Genomic DNA, 27,005 nt, shown 5'->3' with positions numbered 1-27,005 from the left:
TCAGCCCCCGTGTAAGATGAAAGAGAAGGGATGACTGTGTGAGCGAGACGCTGCCTCATGTGCGGCTGAGCGTGAGAGGAAGTCGGTGAGAGATACTTGCAGCTCGAGAGGGATGGAGTGAGCGGACATGTGAGTGTGTATTGCGGGCAGGTATTAAAATCCACATGCTCTCGGCGTCGTGACTCTCTTATCTAAAAAGGCTATTGTGAGTGGATGAGGCCAGAATGTGTGTTGGATGTATGTGGGAAGCGGAGACAGAAGGGTGCACAGATGGAGAAGAGACAGAGGAATAATCAAAATTAATAAACAAATCAACAGCACAGAAATACTCAACGCTGAATACATTTTCCCTAAAAAAAAGATTTAAAAAATAAATAAATGCTTGTAATATTTCAAGGCGGATGAGTGCTTATTGGAAACGTTCCTACCAACTGTGCATGACCTTTACAAAGGTGCCAAGTGAGTGCTCACACGAGTGTAAAGCCCATTAGCTGTTTGCTCATGCTCCACGTGTGCAATCAGGACACACACACACTCACACTCACACTCACACACTCACACACACACGCAACAAAATGATGACAAGGGAAAAATGCTCCTTTGAAAACTGTCCGAGACACGTTTTCAAGGCCCAACATATCTTTGCTGAAACCTCCAAAGAGAAGCAAGCTGCTTGGAATTTTTGGTGTTGTTGTTGCTAGGATACGGCAAATTTAGCTGACAACTATGTGCCATTTCTGTGTTAGTTGTCCTATAGTTACATTATCATTTCAAACTGCAGGAATGATAGACAGTACTAGATACAAAAATAAGGCTGTCAGAAACTTAACATAAAGCAAAGAAAGAAAACACAGTTGATTAAAATGATAAATACTGTACATTTGTGGGGGTTTTGTGTAAGTATTTGTGGTTTTTCCGTGTGTTAGAAATCTTGCTTTTGTCAAACTTGTAAACACCTTCTTCTTTAGTGAAGTTTTCTGCTCACTCCTTCTTGCTCTGGAAGGATCTGGATATGTGAAGCCACACTGTGCACTTTTAGCTGAACTTAAAAGAGTTTAAATTAACACTGCCAAAATCTGTGTACCAAGTGTGAATATTTTCCTTTAGTATTAAAGATGCACAACTTTTTAATCAAAATACTGAAATTTATCTTAGCATTTATACATCTTGAATAAATCATAGTTAAACCACTTTCATTTGTTAAAGCATACATGCTAGCAACAATTGCTAATTTACAGCTAACAAACAAAAAGCAAGATTAGCGTTCATTTGAAATGGTCTTGGTCATCTGATGAATTTAAATCTAATATTCACTCTCCCTTTATGTTACTTGGTCTCCACTAACATCTGATAGAAATATTTGGCTCTGCAGTAGCTATATTCTCCGCTACGTTCACTAGCTGGTCGCTAATATTGTCTGTTTACTGTTTGGTAGGTAACGCTAGTAAGCCCTTCAGAGCTTTTTCTTTGATTGAGTCATGTTGTGACTGGAAAAGTGGTTGATTAAACTGGAGTTTGTAATGCACAAACTAAATTACCTCATTAAAGAGGCCAAAAAGGCTAAAAAGCTCAGCAGCATTAAGAGGAACTGCAGAGTCGGATGATAATGCTCTGCGGGTTCAGCAATACGAGCGTCACCCTTTTCATCGCACTAATCATTAGATGGATTGTTAGTATGAAAAGATTTATAAGTGCAGCTTTAATAACATCTAAATATAAACATTTTAATCATCCTCAAAACACTTGTAGTCACAAAGTGCTGTTTCTGTGATATTTCCTGTTATGATGAAGTGTCCCTTGAAAAATGCTTGACTCTGGCACTTGACTTCAGTTGAGAATGCTGGCTCCACCTCACAGAGCAGAGAGGTGAGGCGGGCAAATTAGTTAGGGTGTCATTTATCTTTTATGAGCACTGAGACTATCCATTATTTAACTGTGGCGGACATCAGCTGAGTCAACATTCAGCTCTCTGTACAACTTCGCTGGACATGCAATGAAGATAAAACAGCAACTTAAGCATCAGGGATCCCCCACGCTCATGTTCAGGGTTGCTCAAACTTTCAAGACTGAGGAGAAAAGCACTCTGTCTGTGCCTTTAAACTAAACATTTTAGCATATTAGGCCTTTTATTTTATTTAAATTCAAATGTTCCCCTGATGGAACATAACACTCTTTATTATAATTCTTGATTTTATTTTTCACCACCAATATCTTTCTTTTTCATGTCAACTCAAAGTCATGTATCTCATGAAATTCAAAGTTTACTTCTAGTTTTCAATATTATTTAGAATCAAGACCTCAAATCCAATTTCAGGAGAGCATACAGACTAATAGAGAAAATGTTGACACTTTGCTGCTGCTGCTAGAACTCTCTCTCTTAACCTCAGTGGCTTGCTATTAGTCTACAGTCCTGCTGTGTTAAAGTCTGAATCAGGTGGCTAACACTGATATTAGAGCACAGCACAGGATCTTAGAAAACCTCGCAGTGTGAAGGATTTTTCTTATTAAAGTAAAAATGTTCAGTAGTCGTGGTGGTACATTTTGAGAAGGTGTATAAGCCTCAAATCTACCCTGTAGTGGAATTGTATTGAGAGTTTCTTTAGCATGTATTGGTTTAGAGCCAATGATTGGTTGGTGATTGTAGCTTTGTATTCAGACCACAGTTTGTTTGCCTTTGACAGGAACCATTCTGAAATTCATTCTAAGGTGGCAGACTGACTCTAAAAACTATTGTTAAAGTGTCACGTCTTTGATGTCTCTCTTCAGTGCTTTACTCACACAGGAGATCAGGTGAGAATGCGTTTCCCAACACGTCTCTGACGTAAACTAGTGTGACGTTTGTAGGTGCTAAACCTCTCCTCTCAGCCAGCGCTTCATAAATTACTGCCTCCAACCCTCCCTGCGCTGAGCCCATTCTTTATTCTGTCATGACAAGTGATAAAAGATGAAGAGGACATGAGAGCTTGAGCATGAATGGATGGAGAGCTTCGGAGTTGTCAAATCCACCGACTGATGTTGGTGAAGTTGAGAAGGCAAGAATTGAGAAATATAAGGCAGAGACAAATGGAGAAAGGCCTTGTTTCTTCAAAGGTGTTCGTCATCGGTCTAGTGATTTCCCATCCTGCCTTGGGAGTCATGATGCAGCAGGCTATACGTACAGTGCTAGGGCATTTCCTGCGTGATACTTATGCACTGGAGAGAAGCCTGACAGAGGAGGAGAAGCAATAAAGGGAAGAAATGTTGTGGAGAAAAAAAGAAAAAAAGAGATGAAAGAAAAACTGGAAGGAAGTGAACAAGATGAATAGTTAAAAAGCTAATTAAATGGTAATAGAAGGAAGAGTGAGTGACAAAGATGATGTGGAGAGGTGAAAAAGGTGAGCATTACACATAATCCTTATTTATGTTGTAAAAACACAGGAAACAAATGGATAGTTGTGAGTCACTCGCCCACAACTGATCCAGCTACTAATCTGCCCCTCTCTCTTTTGTGCCATCGCTGCGACTCTGAAAAGGCCTAAACACAACAAGCAGATGTATCACTTCTTCTCTTGAGTGGTTTCTCGGATATTAGATGAGACATGAGTGGAGCGAAATGTGAGTCAAAGAGAAAAATACAACTAAATAACAGCAAATAATGAATGAACACAATGACGAGAAATACTGGAAATTGTCAAAGTTAAATCTTACTGGAAAAGAACGTGATTATATCTTTTGAGCCGATGGAAGGCTTTTAATTTGAAACATCAGCGCAGGAAGGTTTGGGTTTCACTGACAGCAGCTTAATGTCGAACAAAAGAACGACAAAGTGCGAGCGATTGGGATGAATTATTGATAGAGAAGGCTGAGTATGGAGTATGAAATGTGTTTGTTGCTGTACTGATGGACGTTAGTGCTGTGGAAGTGTACATTATACTGAACTTATAAAGGGTAAACATGGAGGAAGTGTTGAGTCTGCATTAATGGTAAAAAGCGAAAGGCTGCTAATTAAATGGCAGCAGATCAAAAACAAGGAAGGCTTCTTATTAAAATATACATATATATATATATATAAAGTATATAATATCTATAATATAAGCTACATTTTGAGAATTTACAGTCATATCAAATCCACTTCTGTTTACTTGACTGAGGCGAGTGATTTCAAGTGCTTTCTCCAAAGTAGAGCAGGTAACACCTATGTTTTGACAGCGAAAAATAAAAGTGCGTCATTGTGGGACAGCTCCTGCTAGCAGGAGTGTGAAGCACAGCGCACACACACACACACATAAACACTTACACACACATACACACAAAAACAAAGACACACGCAGACACACTGAAAACAGCTCTTGAGGACACACAGGACAAAGACGAGCAGATAAGCTGACAGCGTCTCTGCACAAAACCCCTCACTGAAGTCTAGTGGAAGATATAGAAGTGTGTGTGTGTGTGTGTGTGTGTGTCAATGTGAAATCATAGCTCGAACAGGTGAGTAAAAACAATTATTTAACTTTATCAAACAGACTGAAAAGCAACTTCAGCACCTCTAGCTGTTTTCCCAACAATCTCTGCTTTTAAGTCTTCTAAATCTAAAGTCTCCTCACAACCAACGTAGTACATGGGTGTCATTTTCCTCTCCCCCGCACATAAGGGGAAGAAAAGGAAAAAGCCACCCTCGACGCTACTGTGAAACTAGTAAAACTTTGAATATGACATCCATATCGAGCTCTAATATCAATCTGAGAGCGTGTGCCCGAGAGCGAAAGATGTTCTGTGCTCAGACGGTCGGCACCCGGAGGTTTATTGAAGAAATGTGGAGCTTTAAATCTGCCAAACTGCTGCTGATTTGGCTATGAGGGGTTGGGGTGGGGTGAGGTGGGGACATAGGCAATAGAATTACACCTGCAGGATGAACAACAAAGAAAGAGGGCTGACAATAAGGAGGAGGCGGCAAGAGAGAGAGAGAGAGAGAGAGAGAGACAGACACGAGGAAAACTGGATAATGATCTCTCTAGACTGTGCCCTCCAAGGAGCGAGCGAGCGAGAGAGAGCGAGAGCGAGAGAGAGAGAGAGAGAGAGAGAGAGAGAGAGGGAGAGAGAGAGAGAGAGAGAGAAAGAGAGAGAGAAAGAGAGACGGGGAGAGAGAGAGAGAGAGAGAGAGAGAGAGAGAGAGAGAGAGAGAGAGAGAGAGAGAGAGAGAGAGAGAGAGAGAGAGAGAGAGAGAGAGAGAGAGAGAGAGAGAGAGAGAGAGAGAGAGAGAGAGAGAGAGAGAGAGAGAGAGAGGGAGACAAAGAGAAAGAGAGACAGGGAGAGAGAGGGGGAAAGAGCTGCGACTGATTTGTTTGTTGTGTGTGTGTGTGTGTGTGTGTGTTTTTAGTATGGCTGTAGAGTGCCACTTACTTCTCGATGAGGTCTAACGTCACCCCTGGCACCAGCTTGGCACTCTTCTGCATACAAAACCTTTAGGAGAAAAAAAAAGAGAGAGAGAGAGAAAAGTTGCTGATAAGGGTTCAGGAGGAGAACGAGAGGTGCTCAAAGACTAGACAAAGCCATAAAAAACCGTTTGGCCTCTACAGTACACGCTTTACAACCTACGAGAGAAACAATCAATGAATGAAACACTGGAATGAAAAACGACAGTATCAAATATTACAACCGCTAAGCGCTTTGATAAGTGTATTTTGGCTGAATTATAGTCGGGGGGGGGGGGGGGGGGGGTGGCTAAGGGAGGGGGGCAGCAGGAGACACAGTCATATTTCTGAAACGTCTGGCGTGGGTTTTCTTTTTTTTTGTTGTTTGTTTTGTTATTGCGCCTGGTTAGCTCCGACAGGTCGGGCCAGCTGTAAGTAACAGCAGGTCGGCTTTCCAAAGCCCTGACAGGCATGAGCGGAGGCGTCAGCGCTTGTGGCGAGTCGGCGCACACCTGGAGGGGAGCAGGTGTGTGTATGTGTGTGTGTGTGTGTGTGTGTGTGTGTGTGTGTGTGTGTGTGTGTGTGTCAACTGCAAGGAATATAATGTGAGGTAAAGTGTCACTACGCTGCCTTAAATTTAAGAGGTAACTGAACTACGACTGAATACTTGCTTTAATTTGATCAGTAGTTGTTCCTGGGTTGACATCACTGAACTTAGATACACCTTTCCATTCATTTCAATATGAGTGCATGTCCAATTTTTTGACTGATACTGCGTGTATATGCACATGTATATAAATATAGAAATATATATGTACAGTGTAGCTTTGAAAAGTTGGCAGCACTTTGAAGAGCTCTTGTTTAATGTTCATATACAGCTGCCTCCTCCAGCTGCAGAAACAGTTCGATCATATCAGAGCTTTGAAGATGGGATTATCACCATCTTCCTAACTACATCCATGAAATATAGTAACAGATGAGCCCATTAAAGGGACTGTAGAGGTGGCTGTAAGTTCACATACAGAAATAAAAGTGTGAAACTAGCATATTTCTTCAATCAGTGTGATAAATGTGGAGTTAACTGTTCCCTGCTAACACTACTACAGCTGCTTCTATGTCAGCTGCATTGGATAGCAACTGAACGGAACGTGATCTAACGCTATAGGCAATAAATCCAAAAGTAAGCAAACACAACATTATGACTAATATTATAATTTATAATATTATAACGATCTATTTTAGTAATAATATGTTTGACAAATTAATTCCTTTGCACAGAATGTCTTTAATGTATTTAATATATGCGTGTCCAGTGATGCAAGTGCAAAAGAAAAAAATTTTTTTTTTAAAAGGAAAAAGTGTTGTTGGTCATATGAGCATGCTTACTTCATTCAACACAATACAAGACACAATGAAATGGAAATAAAGTCAGAAAATAGCAGAGTAGTTGCCGTTTTCCCATCTCAGACATGGATGTATTATAAGAGCTGGATAGGGCACAGCTGTTCAGCCTATTAGCCAATCTTCCCCCGGTGGTCACTTGTGGTATTGCAGCTAAAGAAAATTTCCCCAGCGGCCCAAAAAGCATTTTCCCCATAGACCACCAGTGTAAAAGAGACGTCTGTAAAACTGCTGACAGGACACCATGAACAGCAGACAAGGTCAATCATGACTCTTTCTATTATGAGTTTTTGATCCATGGAGGTTTTATATTTATGAAACTTTCCTCGAGCCGAGAAAAGTGATTTATAAATCTGTGATGTTGTCACAATGTAAAGTCTGTGGGCTGAAGGGGAACTTGCAGTCGGGGCCGGCAGGGGAAACATTACTGTGCATATTTGTGGAAGCTAGAAACTTTTTTTGGTTATATGAATTATTTTATTAACAGAATAACAGGTGTGGAAAATTAAGAATTGCAGAAAGTCTTAGAGCTCCTCCCGGTTACAAAAAGGCCGCACTAATAAACAGGATTTATTTAAAATTGAAATGATTTCATTGGACAGTGAGATATATTTCATGGACATTGTAGGTCAATGACAGATGAGATTAGATTTGAGATCACCCGGCATAGAGTCATTCACTTGGGACAGGAAGGCTGATTGAAGGAGTAATGAGCTGGAGAAGACAGCCTGTTCTGTGGGGACCGGAGGAGACGCTCTCCCCCTCCTCTCCCTCCTCCACCCTCCCCCTCGCCCCAGGAGCAGTGTAGTAGTTTCCTCACATAAGATCCACTTCATTTCCCTCCTCAAAGTTTAATATGTACATGCCCGGGCCGCTCCTACCCCCCCCCCCCCCCCCCCCCCCTCTCATTTCCCCACACACTCACTCTGTCTTCTTCACTGAACCAATTTAAGTTTGGCCACCTTGCTCTCTGTTCTGCAATAATGTTTCAATTTCCTCTTCATCTCTGCCCTCTGGACCCTCTCTGCCTTTGTGTCAACTGTCCATAGACTCTTCAGTGTAGGAATGTTTTATTCACCAGCCATAGTTATTGTTATATCCTAAATTTCACTTTAAGTAAAAAGCTTACTTTACTCCCAAAGCAGTTAGAGGTGAGCTGAGTGATACGGTGTCTCACCTCAACTCTACCATCCAGTTTCTGGGAATCTTTTATCAGCTCCTTATTGATTTCAAATCTCTCATTCCAAGACAGAACTTTTTTTCATTCTTCATTTCTTTCACATTTTTGGTTGGGAGGATCAGCCAATAGATTGCTCCAGAGACTTATTCTCAAACGATGACTGTGTTTCCTACTGAAATATACAGCTTGCTGAAATAAACAAGTTTCTACTAAGACACCACTGTTACTCTAAACAATGAAATATGTTGACATCAAGGCTACTTGACGGACTAATTTAAACATCTGTAGTTCTCAGATGAGTTCTAATGATTTTAGTGATTCCTTTGATTTTCATCTAGTGCCACCAGCAAGTAGACACATTTAGTTCAAAGTGAAATACATCATCAATTTTTGGATGGATTGCTACAAAATCTGGTACAGACATTCATGGACCTCCCTAGATAAATTTGGTGTTCCTCTGACTTTCCTTCTAGCACTGTCATCAAGATAAGTTTTCACTTTGAAAAAAGTTTACAAAAGTACGGACATCCAAATGATAAATGGGCTGAAGAACATGCCAAAAACAGAAAAATAGAGTCCACACATTAGATAATGCATTAACTGGTATACATGTCCATGGGAGCTGTATCTAATACACACACTTTTTCTATTTAAATGTTCTCTTTGTCCAATACCTAACCAAATACCTGCAAAATGACATTCTCTTCTGTAGCTGTATTCTAAGTTTAAGGCCAAATTGGCAATTCATGATGAATACTAAAACTCAGACTTTCAAACCATTTGAAAATCTTGAGTGACATAAGCGACTAAATGTCTCTAAATGTGTGATTGACAGGTTGGACAGATGGACAAATATAAACTTAAGTAAATGCAAGCAGCTATAGATGTAATCCTTACACTTTTCTGAGCACTGACACGGCTCACTCAATATTTACTGAGGATTATTTTTTCCCTGAAATCATCTGGTTCATAGAACATATTGAATCCGAGAATGATTTCAGACAGAAAATGATGTCCAGCTGTCTCTGAAGTCTGACTGACCAAGTTTAAGACATGGCTGATGATTGTATGTTTTTCCTTTGAATAGTTTTGGTGTCCCCTCCAGACATATTTTATTTCAAATAAAATTCATCTGCTTGCATTGTGCCTGACATGTTTTTCCATAAAAAAGCTCAGTTTGCTAGGTAAAAATCTTTAAAATTACATCCAACTGTTCTGAAAAATCCAAAATCTATGAATATGCAATTTCTTTTTGATTTTTTGATATTGCCAGGGTTGTCTGTTGTTCCGGTGCAGCTACTGTAGGCTGGCACTAGGTGAAATGGAGTTGTAAACAAACAGAGCCGTGTGGATAAAGTGGTATATTTACAGAGTTAGAGCTCAAATAAAATCCGATTCAGCCTGCTGATTTCAGCTTGGGTAGGAACGAAATGCATTATGGGTTATCGTGTAGTTTACTGACTGGTCTGCTCACACCGATCAGGCTATAGAAACAAGCAATCATTTTGAGTTGGGAGCCAGCTAGCTAATCGATTACACACCACTCAAAGAAAGACTTCCAGTTGAAGACTGGAATTGAATTGGTCGAAATTAGTCGTTACCCTGTATGATTCATCACTTGACGTGATGCTGGCTAATCGACTGACGCACTCGGCACCGGACCTGGCAATCCGACTGCTGGAATTACTTTTTGGTTGTTACGACTACGATCTCGAGACATTAGATGGCGTTGTTCTGCTCATTCTACATATTCTATTCTTTAACTGCTAGACACAAGATGTCTTCTACTTCACTTAAAGTCCATTCTCAGCATTTGTGCACTGGCACCTTCAAGTTTTCACATCACACTTGTGGAAGTTGGCTCCAGACTGGTTGTGATGTCACAAATGCTCATAAACACCTTAAACTTAGATTTTAAAGGTGAGCTCAGAGAAATGTTCCTAATTTTAGCATCTGAATGTGAAAATAGTCTTTTAGTGTCAAACTCTGCACATACATCATTGTGCACAGTAAAGCTCAGAAATCCAACAGAGGGATCTAGAAGAAAAAGCACATTTTTGGCTGGAGGGGGGACTTTAATTTGAACGTGTTATCAGGCTGAACCGCATTCAGCAGATATTTTCTGAAGGCCAGTGAGTTTTTGGCAAGGCTGGATGTGATATAAGCCCCTCCACTGACCTCACAACTCTCATTTAAATCAGAAATCAGGTCTTACAAACTAATGTATAAAACATGGCTTCAGCTTGTAGAAGGTGGCTTTGTTTCCTGCTAAAAATTGAATTTTATTTTGAAGGAATTCAGGGTTTCATGGATTCAGATATGCATCTGCATCCCCGCCTCGTTCCCCTGTCGAGTCTGTCACAGAGACTGATAGATTGATATCCACTTGATGCTTAATTTAATGTCACTTGTCATTGTCTCACACACACACACACACACACACACACACACACACACACACACACACACACACACACACACACACACACACACACACACACACACACACACACACACACACACACACACACACACACACACACACACACACACACACACACTTTCCATTTTAAATAATTTACTTTTGCTCCCTGCAGTAAACATATTTGCTTGCTTTGTTGCATTTGTTGTTTTGGTATTGTGGGGGGGTGGGGGGGGATTTGAGTTGTTCACCCAATCGCTCTCCTCTGATCACACAGCGGGTTCTGAATGTAATAGTCAGGTTTTGATCATTTGAGAGGCGCCCGAAACAGTTTCCTTTTTTCTTTTTTAATCACAGGCAGGTTGTGAATCAAAATAACTATAAATACTGATATGCCTCCTCCTCCTCCTCCTATTTTCAACGCCTAGAGGGGGGGTCCTGCATCTCCCTGCACACTCTCTCTCCCTGATGCAACCTCCTGCTATATCTATGCTCTGTTTGCTTTGGATTCCAGTTTCAGTTTATCATCTTTGTTTATATCTGGAGATTTGTAGTTTCCCCTTTTTGAAATGCTAACTAAATATTTAATTTGTGGCTCAAATGAACAGTAAAATATGGAACTGTATTGGTTTGCAGGTTTTTCCCACATCATGGCTTGCAGTCAATATTGTTGCCAATCGTTAAGACTAGAGAATAAGTCCCAGTCACCCCTCTCCTCCTCCCCCACTTTGTTCCTAGAGTGTCAGTCACTCAGGGCCTGCGCTGCTCTTTAAAAGAGACTGCGAGTCACACTCATGTCATGTGGGATCTCATTATTCTCCAGCAGTGGGGACACCCTTTGAATTGGAGAGGCTACGGCTTACATCACAGTCAGGATGGATCAGTTGTTGGAGACAAACTCCCGATCCCTTTTTTGGAATTCAAATGTGCTCCCGGGTGTGATGGCAGCGTTAAGTGCCGGCAGAGAGAAGCAAATAATCAATGACAAATCTGGCTGAATGTGGAAGCTCAGACAAAAGATGTTTGACCTTGTGATTTGGAAATTTCGCTGTCAATTGACTCAAATGATCTCATCTTCTAACATGAACTAAATAGATGGGACTGTCAATTTTACATTAGGTCAGATTGGACTGCATGGACTGACTATATAAGGCACTTTTCTAGTTTTCCAACCACTCAAAGCACTTTACAATACATGCCACATTCACCTATTCACACACACATCCATACACTGATGGCAGAGCCTTCAGGAGCAATTTGTGATTCAGTATGTTGCCTGCTGGCCTCCTGATTAGTTGAACGGCTCGCTCTACCTGCTGAGCCACAGCTGCCTGGTCTCACAGTAGGAACCTGTAATCGTGAATCCTAGGTGTTTGCTGAATTCATAAAATTTAGTTGTTTTTGAAATCTTGTCAGAAAAGTGTTGCCCATAGTGACAAACCCACACATAAGCCTGTCATCATAACTACTTTTGTTGTATGATATATTCTCCCAGAAATAATCGCAATAAACAATATTATTGTCATTTGAAGATCATTTTATACCACAATTGCAGTAAACATGACAGTATTGGTTCAAATACCATACATTGTATGTATGGTATTTGAGAGGTGCCAGGAAACCCTAATTTCACTTTAATCATTTACCTGCAGCCTACATACATGGTTCACACAGTACATCCAGCATCTGTTTGATATAGTGGGAGAGAAACTTTTTAGTAGAATGTTGGGTTTTTAGGAATGTCAGGACCCATTTTTACATTTGGGGGTGAGTGTGATGTTCACAAAAAGAAATTTTATGAGTTAAACAGTTCATATACACATAGGTCAATTTCTGTCTTTAAAAAGAAAACAAAAACAAATTGAAGACCACCACAGACATTTCTCCGTTCCCAGTTTAGGTTATAAAACATGAATGATAATGTTAGTGTAATGTTCATAATATGTCAGGTATCTAATGTAATCTAATGGTATATAGTTGATATATTGTACATATTTAAGTTATGTGTGGTATTCTTTTAATGTTACATGTTAAAATGAGTCAGCTTCTGTATAAGCTGATGCTGTGTGTAGTTAATTGTAGTATATGTACAAAGAACTATGAGAGCAGTATTTGCATTTCCACTTTGTCATGGTTACATAACGCTCATATCAAGCTGCTCATTAAGTGGCAGTGGACTCCTAAACTCCAGCTGATTGTTTCAGAGCTAAAATGTCAAATGATGATACATGGTGATTAATGTGCAGGACAAATGTGAAGCTGGATCAGCACAGAAACATGCTCCCTTACTGCTTCCACTTCATTAGCATCAAAGTGGAGTGCTACTGCTATACTGGACACATTATGCTAATTCTAATACATTTCCTGAACATACAGCGATATTAACCTTGCCTGAGGCATTATCAACTTTAAAGGAAAATCACATATGTTACTTCCTATAATATTGCACAGATACATTTGAATTAGGTTTTTTTCTTTCTCCTCATCTCTGACCAGCACAGACTCTAGAGAGAGAGAGATGATGTCACCTCGAGACAAATCCTGGAGCGGCTCCGACAATGAATAATGGAACAACTGTTGAGACTTGATGTGACAGCAGCCGTGGTGATTTTTGCAGGGATATGAACACATTTACTGACTCACAGCTAGAAGCCTGACATTCAAATTACACTGATTTGGATGTACAGTAATAAGCAGATGTCACCTGATGACATTACTAAGTAGATAGACTATTGTGCATATTTACTCATTTTGACTGTCCAGAAGAAGCTGAATATGTTGTGGTGAGTTTATTTTTTTTTATTCAGATGGGTGGAATTTGAAGTAGAGAAAAGATGAATGTTGCTTCTATAGGGGACACTAGAATGGTTTGAGTATAAAATGGTTGGAATCATTCTATAGTCACAGTCAGAGCTCAATCTTTCTCTTCATCATCATCATCATCATCATCAAAAAAGGAAATGTCTTTAGGTGAATGATGTATAGCTCCACAGATTTACAGAGTTGACACTATGCTGTATGTTGGTTCTTCCTTTAACTTGTCAACTATGTATGGGTATGTACTGAAAGCTTTACAAAGAGATGCACCCTTCTTTCTTATTCTTTCTATGGAGCATCATCACAATGTCACTTTTTTGACACGAGGCTTTAGCACAGAGGTGTTCTGTTTCATCAAACTTTGTCCCCACTTTCCCAGAAAAGCTGAGTAGTGATGACTTAGTAAGCTATCTTTAAGAGAAACTGTTATACTGGAATAACCTGTTATGGAGCAAAATAAACTGTTGGCTCCCTAATATTCCCCCCAACTACTACACTCAATGTAGATGTGAGAGGATGCAAGAGGTCGACCAGCACTTTGTTTTGATGGAACAACACTCCCAGCCACATAGTTTTCTGTCAGTAAATGCAATTGTGATAATTTGATTAAAGACAGATTTTAGAGGTATTTAATTGGCAATTAATCAATTTACTGACAGCTGGCTAGGTCTGTCACGATAACTATACTATAACTTTTGTTAGACGATATATTATCTTAGAAATAATCGCGATAAATGATATTGTCATTTGAAGATCATTTTATACCACTGATATAATGATAATATAATAACATAATAATGCACGGGGGGCGGGGGATGGGATTGGATTGGAAAGTGGGAACTACACTTCTATAAAAATAGTTATTTACCTTTAATTAGATGAGGAATGGAGGTAACTACTTGCTTAGCCAATGTGATGAATAGCCTCTTAGCTGCTAATGTGAAGTGTGGCAATATTGAGGTAAAAAAATGTATCTATGTATCACACGATAAGTCAATATATAGACATGATGATGTTGATGATTCCGTTAGTGTACGATTAGTCGATAATAAATGTGAGGCCTACAGCTGGCAACGATGTCTTGAGAGTCTCCATTCAAAAAGGGTTTCCAATCTACACTGAGCACTGTTGCTATATTTGAGATGGACTTTGAGTGCTCATACCTGCTTTGTAAAAACAGATAAAAGATAATATTCAAGGAGGTGAATAATTGAAGTTTTGTGCAAAAAAACTGTTTTAAGAGGCAGCACACAGGGTGAAGCTTTTCTGAGGTAAACCTGCTGCTCCCTTTAAATCCACAGAGGTCCACAGGAACTTGTCAGCTAAAGGCATATGCAGTGTTATGTAACCGTTCCCTCTGTAGTTCACCCTATGCCCAGAGAAAAGGGAGAGGGTGGTGGTGAGAGGTAGAGGGGGTGAATGTGTCAAAATATTACAAGTCATTTACATTTAAGTCATTAAAGCCAAGGGTCCACAGTGAGAGCAGAAGGGGGGGGGGGGGGGGGTGGTGTAATTGTTCCATTTCACCTATAGAAGCTGGAAAAAGCACATATGTAGCCACGTTTGCTCTCAATGAACATAATGAGGCTGCAATGTGTGTATGTGTGTGTATGTGTGTGTGTGTGTGTGTGTGTTTCAATGGGGAGCTCCTGCTGAATGAAAGGAATATAGGATGTGGTCACGTGAGCCTTTACTGCTGCAGCATTCCCATTAAAATCTCATCTGAGTTCCTGTACATACTGTCTGCAGCACACACATGAAGATAATGAGATGCTACTTGAGGTCACAGTCACTCAGGTTAAAAGGAGCACTTTTATGCGTCATTATCAACATCTATATACCACTTGTGTATAAGCTGTGGATGATTATTCACGTACACGCAGCAAAAACATGGAATCCCAGTGGCAGGGCGAGCAGGAGTGGAGAGAGGGTTGTATTGGTGCAATATTGAAGAGATGAGAGCAGGTGCCTGCTGTGGAGTCGGCTCAGCCTGCTTTGCATTCTGCCCTGCTGCCTGATTCCTCACTAAAGCTCTGAGTGACAGAGAGAGTACACTTTACCCTGAAATGATCTTTCTATTACTGTGGACATGGTTTTATATGTTTTTTCTAGTCCTGTCACAATTCAAAGTCATGATCCAAATGCTCCACCTGTTTGATTAAGGATAGTTTAAGAGCTGCCTTGTGTAAACTTGGGTTGATAAGTATCACTGCTGTAGTTTTTGTTCTACAGTAGTTGTGTCCCCACATTAAAATTTCAGGGGTTTTATTCCAGGTGAAATATTTACCATATTTATTCAAACAATGCCTCCCTTAAAATGTAGCGGTGGCGTAGATGTTTTAAACAAAAGCTATAATAATGTTTGAAGATAAGCTTCCAGAATCTAAATCTAATATCTGCTGCTTGTCAAATTGGTTTTGGATGGAGGTGATTTTAAGGTTCATGATTTCTATTGACTTTTGCCTTTGTGTATTTTTTGGGAGGGTGCTTATATGCAAGCTGCCGTCACAGTCGCAAACTTCAATAAAAATCAATCTATGTATATAAATGAAAACCAGCAGTGGCAGTGCGCTGAAATGATTCAGTTTCATTTTACTGTCAATACACTGCAGTGAGGAGGACCAGGTAAACAAAACAAAGTGTTGGAAAATTTGATATTTTGTCCTGATGATGGAGCGAGATGAAGAGTCAGCACATAAACTAAGCTATTAGGAAACATCAATGAGATGATATACGGCTCAGTGACAAATAAGGGCTGGCAAGATCAAATTGACATTTGCACCATTTTTTACCAAAAGTAAGATTGGATGCTCCTGAAAATGTCAAATGGTGTAACCACAAAAGAATGATGAATATTCAATATGTTATCCACCTACAGTGTATTTAAGTGTACTCATACAAATTATTAATTTAAAAAATGTAAATGGTTCCTGATTGACATGATTCCCCAGATTAAATGTAATATTCAATAATTATATTTAATAATTGTATTCCATTACCTTTATTTAATATAAAAGTTATAATGTAAGATCATGTTAAACTAGTTGATATGGTGTTTTATTGAGAATTTAGTGTTTTTAAGCAAGTTGAATTATTTGGTACAAAGTTTTTAGGGTTACACCACTTAGACATTTTTGCCATAATTCTCGAATATATTCTCTCTAAATGGATTAAAAGCAGAAATGTTATGCTGGAAGTTATTCATACGTTTATTTTCATATTTTAACCCCTTTAAATCTGACTAAACCACATAAAACAAAAAAACAAAAACCCTCATTGACCCGTATAATGGGTGAACAACCTGTGCTAATCCAGCAGTAGATATGAAGATAGTTCAACTGTCCACCTCATGATGGCACTAGATCAAAAGTCAGTTTCTGCCATATTCCAATTAAATGACTCTGGACTTCTTCCACTGACAAAGCTAAAAAGTTGCATCTTTTCCTCCATGTCTCCATCTTCCTTCTCCTGGTGTCACCCCGTTCCCTCCCTCGCTCTCTCTCTATTTACAGACTTTCACCTCCTCCATCTCTCCCTGTCCATCGCTGCAGTGGTAGCGGTGGTGGGGAAATCCCTTGAAGATGGCGCTCCATCAGTAATGATTTTCTGCTAAGCTGAGCAATGAAAGGTACACATGCACTCAGTCAGCCTCGCTCGCCCCAACTACCTCTCCTCTCTCTCTCTCTCTCTCTCTCTCTCTTCTCTCTGTAAACCCCATCATCCGTCCCTCAATGCATCTCATTAAAGTTTTAAAACCAAGGTAAAGCCAGCACATCAGTGAATCCCTCCATCCGCCCACTCATAACCCTGCCAAACTCCCACCTCATCCCTTCCTCACCCCCCTCCCCTTCTCTCTGGTTCTCATTCTGGGCCTGTGTGAAATTAAGGAGAAGACAGCTTGGCATGTCTTTATTTAGAAAATAATAAGCGAACAAGAGAGGCGTTGACTGACTATAGGAGGAGCAGGAGGAGAAGTGAAGTGTTGAGTGGGAGCTACAGCGTCTTTGGAGAACCCTTTGAGAGTTTCCAGGTCTTGGTGTGAGTTGGGGAGCAGGTTGATGTAGCAGCGGGCCACAGCTGGCATTTTTAATCTGGTTTTTCGAGCAGGGGGACTATTCTCCATCAAATTGTTATTCTTTACCAAACCTGGCGGGAGGATTATGAACGGCAGCTGTATACACCATGTCTGGAATTAGTAATGCAACTCCCAGCAGCACACAGTAGCTCCTCCTTCAACAGCCTTCAAGTTTAAAGACGGCCTTGATAACCGTTGTTGAACCACGACCATGAGTGACAATCATAATGATTACAGTTAACTCTAAAATGTAGTTGAACAGCAGCACAATAATGTAATACTAGCAATGTTACTGTTATAAAAATATATATAGGACTGTCACAATAATTATTGACTTATCAATTAGTATAGTGGTATAAAATGACAATAATATCGTTTATCGCGATTATTTCAATATAGACAATATATCGTCCAACAGAAGTAGTTATCATGACAGACCTAGTTGTATCAGAGTCTCACTGTTTAAGCTTAGAGACAATAATCGTTTTTCCCTGAATCCACTCACATACTGATCAAATAATACAATAATATCGTTTATCGCGATTATTACTGAGACAATATATCGTCCAACAAAAGTAGTTATCGTGCCAGGCATAAAAATATCTATGTAAAGTTTGCCAACATGTACTACTGGTCAGATCAGACCAAGTATAATTTTATGTGTAAGAAAATATTAATTTTCCAAACGTCATATAGTCTTGCTTTAATTTACAAGGAAGTTCACTTAAATATAAGTTTGAACAGAGAAGAAGTGTCAAAAATGAGTGATGACTGGATTTGTTGTTTCCCTCAACAACAAAAACACTACAGCATTCTTCTTTCACTAAGACTTGTAAATGAAAAGAGGTAGTTTATATTCTTTCTGATCCTTCTGGTCTTTTCTTCACTCATTATTATATTGCGTGCTTTCACAGTGTATATAAAGGTTAAATGAATTAATGAATAATACATTTGAATTTTCTCTTTTGAAGCTTTGACATTCATGTAAAATTGATGCCATGTGAGCTTATCAAATTCCACTCAGCCAGGTAAGGGAATTTCAAATACATTGCACATGTAATAGGAGGCTAGATTTCCCCTGATTCATTAGCGACTTACAAATAAATGCATTACTATGAACCAGTGAAGCTTGACCTCGCTGAGTTTTTAATAGAAAGAATCAGTCCTAACTTTCCCTGCGAGTCACTCCATCCATTTTTCTAGAGGTGGAGGGTATTAAGATGTGGTACAGTCAATATTATCCAGCATTTTTTAGCAACTTCTCCTCTGAAATTGGGATGTTGGTAAGGGTTATCAATATTAATGGCGTAATACTGAGACCTCATTATGCTGAAGGTCACAGCGGGTTGTGGATTTAAGAGTGGAGGAAGATAAACGAAAGTCTTGAACATTTATGGCAGAGGAGAAACATTGGGCTTAGCTGTTGGACACTTCCTGAAGGCGACCTGTCATTCTCACTTACGCACTTTTTTTTTTTTTTATAAAGTTAGCTTCTTTCAATTTTTTTTCTTTTTTTCCTGAAAATGTGTTAAATCACCCATCTGACTTCTAGTGTGTGCGCAAGGTGAATTCAATCATTAAAATGCAACTAAAACTGTGAGGGTAAGTAATGATTCATGGCACCAAAGGGACTCTGTATAGGCTGCTGAAGGGAATCAGAGTGTCTACCTGACATTTCAAAACACACCTTCTTTTTTGAGGAACTATCAATTACTAGGACTAAATATTGCTTCAAATGTGTCAATAAGATAACTGAGTTTTGTTACTAATGGCAAACTCTTAAACTGTTTTTCTACAAAACTCTATTTTCATGTACCATATTGTGCCAGACGTCCCAGTGCATGTCATTAAATGTTGTTTTAACACAAGCAGCCATACTACAACTTTGACTACATGAAATGCAAGTCTAAAACTTTTTTTCCCCTTTACATTTTTATGCATTGGCCTCATTTTTTTGTTTTTCTTTGTAAAGTATTGTTCCTTCATCATTTTTATTCCTTTTCTTTATTGTTCTCTGTCACTTACACTTGTTCTGTCTTATTTTTAACTTGTCAGTCAACTGTGAAGCACTTTGAACTACATTACACACACGAAAGAAGCTATATGAATAAAGTTTGATGTGACTGAAAACTATCAAAGTTAGCTGATTTTGGATTCTGGATGCTGGTGACAGAGTTCAGTCAATATTTGGCAGTAAGTAGCAGAATCCTGCAGCAAGAGCATTAGAACAACACTGCACAGCAATCAGATTATTAAATAATAGATAGATGTGCACTTACATTATTAGGTTGGTGTGTATGGATGGTGTACACTTGAACTTGGATTATCTATGTTGCATACTCCTATTGTAAATATGGACTGAGTTTGGACTTTGGATTTCTCCGGACATTTGTACATTTAATTCCTATTTATTTTGTGTGTGTGTCTGCTAGTGTATGTATATTGCAGCCTTGTCTGGATAATAAAGTGAAATGTTAGGAGTGGCTGTAGCTCAGCAGGTAGAGCGACTCGTCCACTGATCAGAAACTCTGGAGGTTAGATTCCTGGCTCCTCCAGTCCGTATGTCCATGTGTCCTTGGGCAAGATACCGAAACCCAAATTACTCACACTGGCTACACCAACAGTGAATGAATGTGTGTGTGAATGTTAGTCTCTTCCTGATGAGCAGGTTGGCACCCTGCGTGGTAGACCTGCCATGTGTGTGTGTGACTGGGTGAATGTGACATGTAGTGTAACAGTGCCTTGAGTGATCACCACATGAATTTCCCCTAGTGGGATAATAAAGTTTGCTGTACTTTAACAGAGTAGATAATCGATACCTCATCATCACTCACTGTGACCTAATTTATCTCTCTGAACACTTCTCACTTGTGTCAGGAACAACACACTCTACACATAGGATGAGGATCTACATGTGTAGGTTAAAAATGGATGACATATGTTCCGTGTGTGTGTGTGTGTGTGTGTGTATGTGTGTTGACAGTGGGTCGGAGGTGATGCAATCACCTTTGGCTGGGTGTGCAAGCCCCACACGCTCAGCGCGCCCCACACACAGCTGACTGGATGATGAAACCAGTGTGCTCCTGTGGTTATCTTGAAGCTCTGAAGTACATCCCTCTGAATGATGCATCATGGCACATCTACATCAGGCCACTGTATCAGCCCAGCCTCCCAAATGAACTCATTTCGCCTGAATATCTTTTCAACTATTTTCTGTGACGTGCTGTGACTTTTCAATTAGCTGGGGTGATAGCTCTAGGTACTTCTGTGTATTTTGGCATTGAGCATGTGCAGTACAATGTAGCAGAGAGGCAGCTGCTGGTGGGTAACAGCTATGCCAGCACTTTCTAAACATTTTTTGGAATTATCGTTTGGTGGCCACTTAGCAACTGCTTTTGCCTGCCTTCAGGAGTAAATGTTGTACAATGAGGAAGCAGCAAATAGGCAGAAAAATGGCCTCTGGTAACATTTCTGGGGTGTAAAATGCTGCGCTCCATTTGGACTTGGATATCAGAATTTCAAAGTTCCCCGTCAGACATTCAAATTTCCAACTCAGAAGGTTGGAGGAATCTCACCAGCCCGGACTTTAAAGTCCAAGCGGTCTGCCCCATACATCAACAGTGTGAACGTTGCAGTAAGATCCTGTTTATTAGCAGCTTTGTCTTATTTGTGTCTCATTAATCAGTGGTACACACACCACTGTCCAACTTCTATCTGTGGACATGTTGCTACAGTGTTAAGCTAGAACTAGTTTTGAACTAGAATGCTTCAAATTGGAGTGTGACATTATTCCAACTGGAATACAACTAATTTTCCACCCCTAGTTGAAGTTATTTTCATCGTGTGATATCAACCAATCAGGGGCCACCAGGAAAAACTGGTCATATTACACACATACAGCTGTCGGGCAGAGAGAAGTACGACTTTCAGCACGCAGGCACAGATTGTTGGCAGCACTTTTTCATTAGTCATCGCATGTTTCTGTAATTACGCATGATTAATGTGAGCCTAACAACTGGAATTCATACACATACACAACACGACTATAAGAAAAACAATCGTTCATTAAAATAAGTATTTCACTATTTGAATTACAGGAGGAACTGTGCTGTTAATGGACCACACTCCCTCCTCTGCGGGGATCATCACCCTCACAGCTCTGTGGATGAGGCGGGTTTACATTTTTCATCACAGCTGAATATTTATTATCAGAGCTGAATACTGAGCAGGGCTGAAGCTCAGAGGAAAAGCTGGCGCTCTGTACAGCACACATCATGGTGTCATCACAGTGTCCAAACAGTGATCCAACCTGCCGCTAACCTGACAGACGAATGACACACTGCAGCTGTCTACTGCAAGGAGACATCTCTGCTCTTTCACATGATTATCACTAAGAAATAAAGAAAAACCTGAGAGGATTCACCTATAATCTTAAAATAATGTCATCAATTATTGTCATATGTTGGTATATTGTGTATGTAGTTTCTTTTATCATCTTCTTGAAGTTTTTCTTCCTCTCGTTTTAAAGCCAGGTTGGGCTCATTAATGGAGAATACAGTTTAAACATTTTAATGTAAAACAGTCAGGTAAAGTATTATTAAAGTAATAAATTGAAGGCATATCGTGAATGTACCATCTGCATCATATATTCATGAATTCCTCAGTGTTTTCAGAAGCTGTGTGAGGACGAGAGGAGTTAAAGAAGAAGAGTGTGGAAGGAGCATTACCACCGGAGGGCGATCTTGATGGGTGTTGTGAGGCAGGAGGTGAACAGGTCAGCAGGGAGGTCGGGGTTCATGGGTAGCAGCTCGCTGGCCTCGCAGGCAGCCAGTTGGATGCAGTTCTTCATGGAGGGAGGGAGGGGCATCTGGGCCAGCGGGTGGCTCGGGTTGATGGCTGCCACCTGGATGGACACAACAGCACAGTGTTTCTCTTAGTTTGTTTGGCTGGAATGATCCATGTCTGGAAACATGTTACTCCAATGTGTCATGTGCCCAGTAACAAGAAGAATGGGCTTGAAAATATCAAATGAGGAGATCTTTTAAAGCTGCAATAGCCTCAGAGAGTGATTTCAGAACAAATCTGGGTTATAGATAGGAGACAATGCTGATTTTCATCACTGATTAAATTGTTGAGTAAATGATTGATTGTTTGGTCCATAAAAAGAGTAAAACCACTGTTTCCAAAAGTATACTCTGACATCTTCAAATGTCTTGCTTTGTGTCTAATGAAAAGATATTCAGTCTACTGTCATAAAAGCCTTATGAAAAACATGGAATATTCACATTTGAGAAGCTGGCATTGGATATTAAATGGAACATTTTGGACATTTCCTTCTTTTAAAAAAACGATTCAAAGTGATTAATGGATTATCATATATAGTTGGTGATTCATTTAATAGTCAGCTTCAGTTCCAGACACAGAATTATGGTTTAATATCTGGTCCACAACCTAACTGTCTGTCTGGGGAAATTAATGACAGAGGGACAGACCTCTTGACTTTTTACCACATTTTATAGACCAAACCACTAATCCATTCATTGAGAAAATAGTGGTCTGATAAATGAATGATGAAAATAATCTTCAGTTACAGCTCTAGTCAGAGGACTCAGATATGGAGAGTATCCATTTGTGACAACCTCACAGATTACTGGAAAATGTGTTGAAAAGGTGAAAGTACTTCACTTTGATGGCTGGACTTCATTCTATAGTGTCTAAGAGCTGAACTTTGCAACAAAAGTAAAAATCTGATATTGTGGTGGTATGACAAAGAGACAGTTTAGAGATAGAACAGAAACAGAAAGAGGACAAAAGACAGGATCAAGTCAAACTGAAGACTAGATACGATGTGAAATGAAAGGTCTGAGACAGACTGAAGAGCGGCTCAGAACTGATGGAGGGAGATATGTAATGAAGACAGAAGTTAAAAGAGAACAAAGACAACATAGAAAAGAGAAGAACTCTTGAAGAAAAAGCTTATCTGATCTCCGTATGTGAGTGTGTACAAAATCCATCGATGGCAACAGGTGAAGGTTGAGCACCCTCTCACCACCTACACAAGCCTGCTCTAACTGTTGCCATTATTACTGCAAGCTGTTTGCTTCGTCGCATTTGGCATCACGTCGTCACTCGTCAGAAAACTTTTCAACTGAGGCGGATTTATTATTTATTGTTATCACCAGTTAACTTTCCATTCAACAGCCACAGATTCCACCAAGAGCAAAAAAAAAAATCACTGTTTTTCCTCCAGAGTTCCCGTACACCCAATTAAAATGTTTATTTGGACAAAGACACTAAAAACTGAAACAAACTTTTTGCATTCATTATGGACACCATGGGATGAGCACCAACAGTCCTTTTTGTTCTGTTTTATCAGCATTAACAAAAAAACACAGGAGGAACATTTAATTGCATGAGAAACAACTAGGCCTGTCAAGATTACTACTTTTGTTGGAAGATATATTGTCTCAGAAATAATCGCGATAAACTATATTATTGTATTATATGATCAGTATGTGAGTGGATTCAGGGCTTAGTTGGGTTTGAAATTTTTTTACCCTATGTTGTCTCTAAAACTTTAACAGTGAGACTCTGATACAACTAGAGCTGGCACGATAACTACTATTTTTGTTGGACGATATATTGTCTCAAATAATATATTATTATAAACAATATTATTGTCATTTGAAGATCATTTTATAACACTGATATAATGATAATATGATAGCATGATAATGCAAGGGGGGTGGGATTGGAGAGTGGGCACTACACTTTAATTATTCTGCATCCTCCACTCAAGACAGGCTAATGTGAAGTGTGGTAATATTGAGTTCAAAAGGGTCATGTCCATGTATCATATGATAAATGGATATATAGACATGATGATATGAATAATTACATTACTGTACGGTAAACCAATAATGTAATTATTGTGACAGACCTATCAAAGACACTAAAAACTGACACAAACTAAGTTCAAACTTTTTCTTTCATTCTTAACACTGTGAAATTAGCACTAAAAGTCTATTTTTTGTTCTGTTCACTAAACAAAAAGAAAAAGGAAGAACATTTAATTAGATGAGATACAAATCAGTGTTTTTTTGCAGGTTTTGGCACCTCGTTCTTCTACACAAAACATAACGATAATAAAGTTTATTGATCCCGGTGATGAAATGATCTCTTTCTAGCAAGCGGCCTTTGGGTGGTAAACAATCCTCTTCTCTATTGTTAAAAAACAGTATTAGCATGTTACTCCCTCCACTCCCGGACAGCCCAGTCAATACTTACAAACGTGAATAATGGAGGGCTGCTCGTGTATGATGTAAAACTTTAATTATATTTGGAGCACTTGACTATTTATGTGCTCATTGTGCTGTTGTACTGTTGATTTGTTTGTTGGGAGTTAAATATGGTTTCTGTCTTTTGCTGAGTAGACTTTAATGAGCTGTGGGGTCTTTAATGGAGGCAAGAATCCCAAAAGACTTCCCTTTATCATCACTGACTGCTATGGCTTGTTTCTTTCATTTCGCAGGCCCTGCCTAATTTTTGTGAGAAATTAGGGGAGGGGAGATTATTACATTATTATTATTATGGCCTCTTTTCTGGAAAACGAGAAGCGCTGCATCATGGTGCTCGTCCGTGCGGAGGTGGAGGGTGTCTGATGACATATCAGATTACAGTCAAGACCATTTCTCCTCTTTTTGTTTGTTGTCTCTTGCCGTCTCAAAAAAACCTCTACAATAAAGTGCTGGAGGACAAAAAGATTCAAATTAATACACATTTTAAATTACAGTTGTTTCTCATGCTGTAATTAAAGAAGACAAAGAAAAGAAAAAAGAAACTTAGTCTGATCACGGCTGAGGGAATTAAGAAGGAATCACAAATTATTGAAGTACTGCTGACATTTCATTAGCAAGAGCTAAAGAGATCTCCGATTCAATCACAAGAACTAAAACTCAATACACAACATCTGCTTTCATTTCTCTCATATTATTTTAGTAAGGAAAAAATACCAAAATTGTGCAACCAGCTAGTTTTTAATACCCAATGCTGCTTACAACTAGAACTCGATCAATATATCAGTCAACTGATATATTGATCCTGAGCCTATGATGGATATATCAGTATCACTTTTTTATTCCCCAATATTGGTATCGTGACCAAAAATCCAGTATCGGTCGGACCCTACTTACAAATTATAAATATTAATATATATATATGAAGTCCAAAGAAAGCCCCCCCCCCCCCCCCCACCAGCTCCCTGTAGTGATATTACATACAGATCGGACACCTGGAGCTCACTGTAGATAAACTTGACCGTTACTCTTAGATCTTTCCCATGAGCTGCAGACATCTGAACAGCTGGATTCTTCAGCAGCAAACGTTGCTTTGAGTGTGAAAACTCTTTCTGTGTTTTACAAACACTTTTGGGGCTAAAGGCAGCGAAGTCGAGCCGGAGGAGACGGGTGTGAAAAAATCTTCAGACTATCTGGCCCAGTGTGAAAGATACACTAAAAGCCCCGGCAATCAATCCAGAGTAACACACGCAATGATCCAGGTTAACATGTACAGACACATAGCATGAGAACATGTCTAAACGGCCACATAGTCACACCAGGGCTCCTTCATGGGAACGCTTCTTTTTCTTTATCTTATCGATTTTATTCATCTCTTTTTAATCTTGTTTTTAGTCTAACTTTTATTTTATATATATATATATATATATAATTTTAGTTTTTCACTCTAACTTTTAATAAACTTTTTCACATTTCCTATTTTTTTATTTTTTTATTTTAGATCTTTATTATAAATCCTAAAAAATGTTATTATATTACTTATTTTCTCTCTTATGTATTGGTCTCAAATTCTTCTTTGTTTCATCATTTTTATTGTATTTATTTATTTAGTTATTCCTTTTATTTGTTGTTCTTGGTCTACACTTGTTCTGTCTTATTATCAGCAGCAGATTGTCAATCAATTAAGGTGCTATATAAATAAAGTTTGATTGATTGATTGATTGAATGATTGATTAATTGGTCCTCCCAGCTTGCTGTGTGCTATGGCTCAGCATCTGATGCAAGTCTGGGTAAACCTGATGTTACCTGAGGCAAGTACTGAGGGGACGCGCTGGACAAATGATCCAGAGGCTGCAACAATAGGTAACAAAACGGGGGGGAGGGAGGCACCTCCTTCTAGTGTAGGCTTGAAAAATTCATCTGTCACAAGCAACACAAACACTATTTTATTCATTAAACTGCCAGAACCTGACTCAACTTCTCACTCCGGTCTTCAGTTAAACGAATCAAAGTGTAAAAAAAAAAAATGATGGGGCACTGTAGATTTACGTAATGCCTTCTTGCTCCTGTATATACTGCACCCCCCCCCCCCCCCCCCAATACTCTGTGCTAGTACAATAACTCATTAGTTGACTCTATAATAAGTCGACTAGCTGTGAAAAGGCGGCTGCAGCAGAAGCCCGGATCACAGTGTGAGACATTATGTATTTACAGTACTCGCTCTACAAGGAGCCCTGCACACACATGAATAAATCATCATATTAAAAATACAGAAGAATGGTCTTAATTAATGTGTGTGTGTGTGTGTGTGTGTGTGTGTGTGTGTGTGTGTATGTGTTTCTCTTTGAAATGCTTGCAGGCGTGAGTGGGTGTTGCTTGTTGCAGGTGGATTGGTGCCAATCTTGGTGTAATGTAATTCCTCTTC

General features: G+C 39.4%; 1 protein-coding gene across 3 annotated transcripts in view; it reads right to left on the bottom strand.

Annotated features, from left to right (window-relative positions):
• The window catches only part of rptor (regulatory associated protein of MTOR, complex 1), a 171,455-nt gene that overhangs the window by 79,878 nt on the left and 64,572 nt on the right, over window positions 1-27,005 (bottom strand). For all 3 annotated transcript variants that reach the window (XM_053328466.1, XM_053328473.1, XM_053328482.1), the window contains exons 7-8: window positions 22,013-22,188; window positions 5,380-5,439 (exon numbers count right to left, since the gene is read on the bottom strand). In XM_053328466.1, coding sequence (XP_053184441.1) covers window positions 5,380-5,439; window positions 22,013-22,188 — 236 coding nt within the window. The remainder of the gene's footprint in view (window positions 1-5,379; window positions 5,440-22,012; window positions 22,189-27,005) is intronic.

The sequence above is a fragment of the Scomber japonicus genome, chromosome 2, assembly GCF_027409825.1.
Source record: "Scomber japonicus isolate fScoJap1 chromosome 2, fScoJap1.pri, whole genome shotgun sequence".
Lineage (NCBI taxonomy): Eukaryota > Metazoa > Chordata > Actinopteri > Scombriformes > Scombridae > Scomber > Scomber japonicus.
The sequence above is the reverse complement of the archived record's forward strand: the minus strand, read 5'-3'. Positions and strand labels throughout refer to the sequence as shown.